General features: G+C 44.7%; 1 protein-coding gene across 1 annotated transcript in view; it reads right to left on the bottom strand.

The window, feature by feature from the left end:
- Positions 1-220: 220 nt before the first annotated feature.
- Positions 221-10,603, bottom strand: part of Ipmk (inositol polyphosphate multikinase) — a 37,224-nt gene continuing 26,841 nt past the window's right edge. Inside the window, exons 5-6 of the mRNA XM_085679748.2 lie at positions 8,494-8,575; positions 221-4,884 (exon numbers count right to left, since the gene is read on the bottom strand). Coding sequence (XP_085535874.2) covers positions 4,271-4,884; positions 8,494-8,575 — 696 coding nt within the window. The 3' untranslated portion in view covers positions 221-4,270. The remainder of the gene's footprint in view (positions 4,885-8,493; positions 8,576-10,603) is intronic.

The following is a 10,603-nucleotide window of genomic DNA, read 5'->3' as shown; positions in this document are numbered from 1 at the left end:
CTTTCAGAACAGCAGCAATTTCCCCAAGATCCTACTTTGTATGATAGAAAAAAAAAAGCATTCACAGGAGTTGATTCCGCCCCCGTCACTCAGTGAGCGTCTCCCACCTCAGTCCTCTTCTGCCTCCTGCTCACACCACATTTATGCCACAGCACCCAAACATTCGCTGCAGGCTTTACACCGTTCGCTTGTTCAAACGTGGTAATTAACGGAAAGAAACTCCAATGCAAAACATTTTAATAAGTTGTCGAATATACAGTTATTAGGATTATCTAAATATCACTTATAAAAATTGGCATATCACATTAAATGGCTCCAGAGACACAGTGACGACCCTTGTACCCCAAGGAGAGCCTGTCAAGGGTACAAATTACAAACACTGAGGAGGAGCACTCGAGACACTGAGACATCTACACCCAAGCACAGCAATACATTCATTCATCGAGTATGGGAGGGCTGCGCTGCCGCCTGCAGCTACTGCGGGTACAGCCTGGGCGCACCTTTCCATGCTTTTGTACATCTTCCAGTACAGCTCCCACAGCCAAGTGTCTACGGATGCCTTTCTCCTCATCTCCAGGGGATTGCAGACTCTACCTTCAATAATTAAACTGTTAATCCTGGAAGTGGACCCCAGGCCAAAGTGTAGCTACAATGACACGGTTTTTAAAATAATAACAATGATAAAAAAAATTCGACTTTCTACTGACTTAATGGTACGAATCATGGCTGTTATTAATAGAAGCTAACAAAACAGGTTAGAAGACTTTCAATATTGCCAGCAAAGATGTGAACTCCTTCTCAAAATATCAGTATTTTATGTGATAATGTAACTACTCTGAAGTGAAGAAGGAACTTCATCTATCCACTGACGAATTTGAAATACTGGCGATTTAGAAATCTGAGGTCTAAGATACTCGCACTGGTAAGGGGCGACCGCAGCAACACTATGCTAGTATTGTTCTGGAGGCAAAGCCAGACATCGCCTTCCAAGTAAAAGGTTGTTTTATGCCATCTCTAACTGCCACCGGCTGGAGAGCCAAATGGGGGCCACACTTGTAACTTCACCTATGTTCGCTTGGTCTCAGCCCAAAAGTCAAAAAAATTATCAGCCTCGTTTGTGACTCAGCACTCACCACATAATCTTCACCCAAGCACTAGCCGCAGCAGCTTTCAGTGAAGGCGTCTGTGCATCTCTGTGCATCTCTGTGCATCTCTGCGCATCTCTGAGTCCTGAGCGGCCACGCTATCCAGACAGGACGCTGGAAATGGTGAGTCTCGACGGGCTCACGGATGTGTACTTGAGAGCGGCTTGACTGGCGCACATTGGTGAAGGGATCTGAGTGACCCGAGGGCCAGGCCTCCAGAAACCACCCTGGGGGTCACCGCGTTCTAAAAGGACTCTCGATGTTGGGGGGAAACAAAGGGCAACCGCAGCTACAAATGTGCAAAAATCAAGGCCGGGGTCTGGAGGAGAGACATTAAACAGCCGCTTAGACAAAGCAGGTTTAAATAGCAGACCTCGGGTGGTGTGGCACTAACAGTCAGCCTCGGCACCTGGCACCTCACAGTCCAGCCCTCCCTCCTGCCTCACATTCCAAACTCCAAAATCAATGAGAAAATTGCAACTGAATTATGGAAATTCATTTCCCCCCAAATGTTATAAATTTAATAGTTCCTAGGCCTGACCGTAAGAGCATCGCGGAGAGATCACGAACCATGAAAGGACAGTGTCATTACTGAATTACATCAACATTCGGAAACCAGTTCTTACTCAGCTGAGTGGCCAGCGGGGCCACAGTAGCAACCTGTAGTGTGCGCAGGCAGAGTGCACAGTCCCCTTCAGACACACAGAGCAAAGCATCCCAGACTATTTAACACCACACCTATCAGAATCACTTACACACGTTTCCAAAACTCTCTTGAAAGACTATTTAAATATTTAACAACAAGTATAATTTATGCAACTTCCATCCATATTAAAATAATTAATGTAAATACTTTATTATAAAACTATTTTACAATTTAAACTTTTATTTGAGAAACATATTCACATCCACAATTTCTTAAAAGTCCTTTCCATGAGTGTACCCCATAAGAAATACACTAAAACCATGTTGGGGGGAGGGGGGGGCTAGCATTTCCATCAGCCCAAGCCATCTCCTCATTTGCTTAGTTCTTAAATATCTCTGTGTTCACATTCGCTTGGCTAGTGATGGATGCCTCTTCCCCAAAGTGGCAAATCTCAGCATCATCTTACAAGACAGGACAGACTAGAAAACGCCACAGGTTGGTTACATAAACACGCTGATCACATCATCGAAAAGCATAATCGAAAAGTAACATAAAGAGGGCAACAGTGGTAAAATGTAAACAAGAAGAATTGAATGTTAATCCCTTCCCTGAAAAGCAGAGATAAGAATCGCTTCCTGTTTTATTCAGACAAAACCGGAAGGCAGGATGCTGGCTTCCAAAATGCCTGCAACAGCTGTAGATGAAGGACCTGACTAAGCTAAGATGTGCCCAACGCTTTGAGTACTTGAGTTGACTTATTCATCGTACATAGCCTGGCACCTTCCCAAATTGCCTCTTAAGATTCAAAATAGTGTTCACCAGACGAGCTTGAGAGTTATGAAATCATATCCAAATAACAAGTCAACATCGCAGGAAAAAAGGTAAAACTCAAAGTTTTCTAGTAATTATCGCTTGGAACTCACGCCCACAGAATGAAAGAAACAAAACCCTCTCTCTCCAGCCAGTACACGCTTGGGCAGAGAACACGAAGGCCTTGTGGGGACACCTGCAGCCTCCTTGGTGGGAACTCACAGAAGCACACAGGCCCCAGTCGCTCTGGCTAACGACCGTGTGTTTCAGGCTCATGCTTGGGTGTCGACATTTGCAAACGGTCCTTGGATGGGGTCAGGAGAGTAAGAGGAACTTAAAATCTCCTCCACATTAAAGAAAATGGTTGTAGGGTGTAAAAATTTTATTTGTAATTCTGAAGGAAAGGTTTTTTTTTTTTTTAAAAAAAAGAAGTCAAGTCATAACTCAAAACTATTTTCCAGAAATGACAAGCCGTTCAATTATTTTAACCCATCAGTGAGTCAAAGTGCAAAGCACTGAGAGGAAAACGATTTGCAAATTTAATCTCAATTTAAAAAAAATCTTACTGATAATTAGTTAATTTGAAAAAGGTGGTAGGTGTAAACTAAACATAACACTTACAAATCTATTTTTTCAAGGAAAAGTTGCCTGTCCTTGTTCTGGGTGAGAATAAATTATGATTTCTCTGTTAGACGCCGTGGGCGTGGAACCGAGACAGGATTCCGGCCTATAGCAGCCACGGTTTGGTCACTGCTTAACCAGATTCTGAGAAAGGTGTTTTACGCTAAGGCTCGAAAGTAAATGGGGATACATTTAAAAAAAAAAAAAAAAAAAAAAAAAAAAAAAAAAAAAAAAAAAAAAAAAAAAAAAAAAAAAAAACACGGATTTTTAAAAATGGAAAAGACTCAAAAATTATTTAAAGAAGAAATAAACCAAGTTTCCACCAAGCACCTCTCCGAGGCCTCACATCGGTAATAAAAAGCCCCACCCTTTATGAGAGTAATTTGTTCTTTACAAACAATCTCTCTTCTCCTGACCCCAGGGAGGAAATATTTGTGCTCTTAGTTTCAAGACCGCTGCTGCTGCCTCCGCAGGCCATGAGCCTCTCTCACCCTTCCCTGTGAAGCAGCCCTGAGCAGGGAGGAGCTGTGGGGAACCCTGCAGGTGGACCACGCCCACTGAAGCACCTTTCCTGGAGAGCTCACACAGGGAGCCCACACAGCCCCAGCTGCCCTGTGAAATGTTCTCCAGTTTTAGGGAGCTCGGGCACACTGGTCCTGATGAAAACAACCTGTGCCTTCCAGATCTTACGGGGACGGCCTGACAGCGCCACAGTTTAGACACGGCTCACCGGCAGGGTTGGGTGGACAGGTCCCTTGGTGACGGGCTACACAAAGTGACGTGAATCTGAATGACTTTGTCAGAGTGGTCCGGCTGTCTACTCCCTGTCCTGCACGTTCCCGGCTCGACATTCCTGTTTCTTTAGTCTTCATAGTTTTCTCATGAACAAATTAGTATTCCTGAGTAAGAATATAAAAAAGTTAACCTTCTACCAAAAGTATAAAGACAAATAGAACGCTGACTCACAATACAAACTTTTTACAGAGCATTACAGGTGCACAGCTAATGCCACGGTGACAGGCCACTCCTTCACAGACCGCAGCAAGACTCAACTGTCTAAAATACTCCGCAGGACAGCAATCAAATGCTTCAGACCGTAAACATAGCCCTCATCGACGGTGTTGCTAGGGAACACGTGAGCAAAGTCTATCATCCGCACTTCTACTTCTGCCATCTCCGGACGCCCCGCAGGAAGGTGGTAGAACACTTTTTCCAGTTGGGACAGCACATTTCCGTTCAGATGCTCCTGGGACATGCTTTTCCACCCGTTGTCTTGCTCCAGAGTCTCAACTTTCAGTGAAGTCTGACTGTGGTGCTTTTTGGAGTACAGCTTTCTGTGCCTCGCGTACACTTTGGATAAACTTTTGCCTACCGATGTCCCGTTGGCCGGGGAGCTAAACAGGTGAAAGTTGTTATTGCATTCCAGGACGTCTGCGTCCGACAGGTGGCCTTTGGAGAGAAACTTCCCGGCCAAAGTTCTCTCGTTGGATTTTGTAGTAGCTGGCTGAGATGAACCTTCATAAACAAACAGTAATGAGCTTGCATAAAAGTTAAGCTGCTTCTGATTTTCAAACCATTGGAGAATCTTCTCAACCTTCTGAATACTGGCAGCAATCGCGTCTTTTCTTAAACAGAAGCCATTGTGGAAAAACTTGGAGACACCTGTAAACGAAATTCATCAGAGATAGGGTCAAACTGTGCCTCTGTCACTTGTAGTGAGTGCAGAATATTCTTTTACACCATGTGAATATATGCCACTGTGATTGGTCTAATAAGAATCTGACTCGTCAATAACGGACAGGATAATGTTAGGCGGGAGAACCAGACTAAGAACACTGGGAAGAAGAAGGGCAGAGTGAGGAGTCCCCACTCAGGCATGGAGGGGAAACAGGAGGTATAAGATAAAGGAGAGGTAATGCCACATGGAAGAATGTAGATTAATATAAATGAGTTAATTTAAGTTCTAAGAGTTAGCTGGTAACAAGCCTGAGCTATTGGCCAGGCACTTATAATTAAGTCTCTGGGTGTTTATTTTGGAGCCAGTGGTCCCAACAAAAACTTCAGCTACAAGTAAGCTCATTAGCAGATAAAATTCTTCACTTTGTCACACCATGCCTTCTAGTTAATCAAATCATTAACTATACAGTGAAACTTAAATCTCTACATAGAAACTTAGATCAGTGCTCTGATGAAGAACTCATAATAAAGCTCGGCTGTGGTGGTCCATGCCTTTAATCTCAGCACTCAGGAAACAGAGGCAGGCAGACCTCTGAGTTTGAGGTCAACCTCATCTACAAAGTAAGTTCCAGGACATCAAGAACTAAACAGAGAAACTCTATCTTGAAAAAAATAAAACAAAACAAAACAAAAATTACTTAAATGATACCAATGTCAAAGTATAATCCCTAAGGCAAACATTCACTGCAGGTAGACAGGTACTCTAGTTCTTGCTATGAATGGCATTGACATTGAGAAGGAACTCGAAGGCCTGGAGTGCAGGCCTGTGCCAGCAATGCAGAAGGCTGAGGCAGGAAGATCACATGTTCAAGGCCTGCTGTGGGGCTCACAACCATCTACAACTCCAGTCCTGGGGGATCCGGTCCCTCTTCTGGCCTCCATGGGCACCAATATATATATAAAATAAGAATAAATCTTAAAACTCTTAAATTATACATGGGAATAATATTAATCATTATTTAACCTTAATGTTTAATCATACTTGGGAATGTACAGGTTAGGCAACTTGCTTTTATGTAACTTGTTCCCCCACTATACGATGCAAACTGTTGGGAAATGAAATCAATCATCAGGGAAATGCAAATCAAAACTACTGTAGATGTCATCCTACACCAATGAAATGCCAAGATCAATAAAACAAGCAACAGCTCATGCTGTCAAGGATGTGGGAAAAGAGGAACATTCATTCATTGCTGGTGGGAGTGCAAGCTTGTACAGCCACTATGGAAATCAGTGTGTGGCAGCAGATCCTCGGGAAGCCAGGAATAGATACACATCAAGATCCAACTATACCACTCTTGGGCATGTACCCAAAAAAGGCTTCATCCTACTACAGAGACACTTGTCCAACCATGTTCACTGCTGCTCTATTCATAACAGCCAGAAACTGGAAACAACCTGAAGGTCTGTCAACAGATGAATGGATAAAGAAAATGTAGCAAATTACAAAATTGAGTACAACTGAGCTGTTAAAAAAAAAGTTACATTTGCATTACATTTGCAGGTAAATGGATGGAGCTAGAAAAAAAAATCCTCAGTGAGGTAACCCAGAACCAAAAGAGACAAATATGGTATGCTTTCATTTATATGTGGAGGTTAGCTGCTAACTCTTCAATAAGTAAGCAGTAATCCATAACCACAGGGGTTAAGAGTACAGTAAGGGACTAGGCAGGAGGTTGGATCTCCCTAGGAAGGAGAAAACAGGATAATTATGGACAGGCGGGGTAGTAGTTTAAATGAGAATGGCCTTTCATAGGGTCAGAGATTTGAATGCTTGGTTACCAGGGAGTAGTACTAAATAGAAAGATTAGGAGGTGTGACCTTGTTAGAGTAGGTGCAGTCCCCTAGGAGGAAGTATGCCACTTTGGATGGGCTTTGAGGTTTCAATGGCCCAAGCCAGGCCCTGTGGCTCTCTCTTCCTGCTGCCTTCAGATCTGAGGTAGAACTCCCAGTCTGGCTGCATGTTGCCAAGCTCCCCACCCTGATGATCATGGACCAAACCTCTGAGACTGTCAGCAAGCCCCAGTTAAATGCTTTCCTTCATAAGGTTGCCATGGTCATGATGTCTCTTCACACAACAGAACACTGATTAAGATGGGGGTGAATGGAACAGAAGGATCAAATGGGGAGGAGGAGGATGGAGGAGCGAAAGATAGGGAACCTGGGAAGGGACAGCAAAAAGTAGGGGCCATCTGAAGGGTCCATATGGAAACCTAATACAGCAGAAGCTTCTTAAAATATATCCATATTTTGAAGGTGACCTAAATGGAATCACCAAATAATGGGGAGAGAAAGCCCCAGATGGACATCTCTCGCCAAATGAAGCATCCTGTTGAAGGAATGGTGTCAAAGGAATGGACCACATCTAATTGAGTTGCTGGCTAAAGGGACTGCAATGGTAAAAATAAAACAGTGCTGTTTCCCGAGGGGTGAAACGCTGCAGGTCCCTGAGTGGTGGCAGTGAGCAGCGGGCTCGAGACCACAGCAGGCCACAAAGCCAGCCGGTTCAGGCAGGGAGCCCCGGTTCCAGGCAGGGAGCCCCGAGTGGCCCGTGGGCCATGAGGACCAATGGGTTGTAGGCAGGGAGCCTAAACAAGGAGCAGCGTGGTGGGTGGGAGACTGAGATGGAGCAACCAGTCCTACGAGGATCCGCAGCTACGGCGGGTGAGAGACAGATGGATAGGCATGCCATGCAAAGTGAGGTTGGATATTACTCAGTGGGTTATGGGGGGGAGGGGAAATAGGGAAGGGGAGAAGGCAGAAGAACAGAGAGAGAGAGACAGAGAGAGAGGAGGGGGAAGAGGAGAGGAGCCACAGCAGCAGCTACCTTTTTGGGAGAGAGATGGAAAGGGAGGGCTCAGTCTGGAAGCTGAAGATCAGCTTGCCAGGGTAGACAGATGGGGGAGGAAGTGGGCATGGCTTGTCTCTTAAAGGGACAGATCAGACCATTACAGGGACCCCCATGGGAACCCCCAAGCAACCCAGCAGTTGCCAAGGCTCTTGGTTGCTACCCACAAACTTATGGTAAGGCCCTATTACCCCCAAGCAACCCAGCAGTTGCCAAGGCTCTTGGTTGCTACCCACAAACTTATGGTAAGGCCCTATTGTTGAAGAACCTACACAACCCATTGAGCATGGAGAAGTCAAGCTACCTCCCTAGAGCCTTCACCCCTAAGGACTAGTGCTCATGGTACAGGAAGGTGCTTGGCACACTACCAAAGGAGACACACTACACTGAACGGAAGCAGAATAAAGGCTTCTTCCTGGGTGGGTTCTCTTAGGGATCGTATCACAGAAGTAGGAAGCAAGTGAGCCAGCAAGCTCACAAGTTCGACACTAATGAAGGTGTAAAGGAAGGGACGCTCACAACTCACACGGGTATATTAGGGTTCAGGGATGATGGTGAACCTACTTCTGTCTATTTAGGTTTCCTTTTTTAAGTTTATGAGTTGAATCGTTATTCTACAGGAGAATTATGTGCGATCAGACGCATCTTGCTGACGCATTAGCAAAGCATTCATTCCCAGGGCTCACCTTCCTTTAACGTCTCTTTTGTTAAGCTTCTTCCATAGTGCTGGTTCTGTGTCTCGTAGCTGTCAGAATGAACATGATAAACCTGTCAAAATAAAAGAGCAGCGAACATTCAAACACTCATAGGGGTGCCCTTGGCCATGTGGGGTGAATTCACAGCTAGATACAAAATCCTTCATTTGGATGTGAAGAGAACCATATTGTCACATGAACAGGCCTAAAAGAGCACCCAGCATTTAGGCGCCCCACTTCTGAAAAGCTGCTAAGAGTAACATAGATTTTCAATATGATAGAATTATCTATTTCATTTCATCAAAATTAATCACAAATTTACAGGGCCAAGCTGAGAGCATTTCCTAATATTGCAACTTCTGCTGAGTTCAGCAATACTGGCCTCAACATGGGAAGTGGAAGCAGAAGGTCAGGAGATCAAGGTCGTCCTACACAGCAAGTCTGAAGCAAAGGACTACATGAAACTCTGCCACAGAAAAAGGAGTTAAAGTGGAGAGGAGTCGGAATACAACACAGTGATCCTTTCCCAGCATGCAATCCGCCCTGGGTTCACTCTCCAGCACCAATATGAGCAGGTGTGGTTGCACACGCCTGTGATACCAGCACTTGGTATTAGGTAGAGGCAAGAGGATCAGAAGTTCAAGGTGAGCTCACCCCCACAGCAAAGATGCCAGGCTGAACTACAAAGAGATGCCGTCTTCAAAAAACAAAAACAAAAGCTTCCAAAAAATATGTTTTTGAAATGATGTCTTTTATTATTGACATCTAAAATTATTTTAGAGTCAAGCAGATGGCAGTGGCGCACACCTTTAGTTTCAGCACTCAGGAGGCAGAGGCAGGTGAATATCCGAGTTCCAAGCCAGCCTGGTCTACAGAGCAAGTTCTGGACGCTCAGGGCCACACAGAGAAACCCTGTCTTGAAAACCCAAATAAATAAATAAATAAATAAATATGAAATGAAAAAAGATTAAAATTATTCTCGAGTTATTAACAAATGCAAACAGTTGAAAAGGAAATGAGCTGAAGACATGTTTCAGCCTTGAGAGCTTGTCCAGAAGCCCACGTGGAACTCTTTAATCCCAGCACTCAGGAGGCAGAGGCAGGAAGATCTCTGTGAGTTCGAGGCCAGCCTGGTCTACAGAGGAAACCCCTATCCCGGGGGGTGGGGAAACAAGTATCAATGAAAATAATTTTACAATGGGGGTCACCACCACATAAGGAACTGTTTACAGGCTCGCAGCTTTAGGAAGGTTGGGAACCACTGGTCTAAGACATTATCAAGTGGCTGGCTAGGAGCAAAGCCCCCCCACCACCACTGCTCTAAGAAAGCAAGCAAGAAACAAACAAATAGTAATCACATATGCTATTCAGAAAATGGTATCTGAAGTTGCTCTTTCTTTTCCTTTGTTTGTTTGTTGATTTTTTTGAGGTGGGGTTTCTCTGTGTACCCTTAAACTCACAGAGATTCACCTGCTTCTTCTTCCTAGGATTAAAGATCACTATTCAGTCGGCTCCGCCATCAAAGCTGTAGGCTCACATCAGCCAGCACTCCACCACACAGACGTGTGCCAGGACACACTAAACAGTGGCAGAACAAGCAGACCCACGGCTCACTGTAACACGGTGGTAATAGCAAAGTCCAGAAACAACCGTGGAGCCACTGAAAGGAGCATGTGCGATTATGGTATGATAATACACATCACTGAGACCTCGAGATATGTTAAATAGGAAAACAATCAAGACGTGGACATTTTGTGACTAACGAGAGAGCTATGTCATAGCAATGGAATGACTTCACACAGGGAAAGAACTGCTTTGGTTTTCAAGGGGAAACAGTTCAATCCGCAACACAACAGCCTCGCATGGTGAACAATGCTCAGAACAAAGAAAGAAGCTGAAGAATGAGAGAATCCATAGTAGAATGTTTGAGAGCTGGAAGGGAAGGAAAGTCAGGGGTCACTGGGGAGAGCTCCTTTTAGGCTGAGAACTCCACCTCAGAGCAGGTAAGAAAAGACCGCAGAGCATGTGCGGGCTCAGGAGAGAACTTTGCTGAGATGGTTCCCTCTTTCAGCCTTACATGAGTCCTGGGGGTCAAACAAGT

This window comes from Myodes glareolus, chromosome 18, assembly GCF_982192425.1.
Source record: "Myodes glareolus chromosome 18, mMyoGla1.1, whole genome shotgun sequence".
NCBI lineage: Eukaryota > Metazoa > Chordata > Mammalia > Rodentia > Cricetidae > Myodes > Myodes glareolus.
This window is presented reverse-complemented; position numbering and strand designations above follow the sequence as displayed.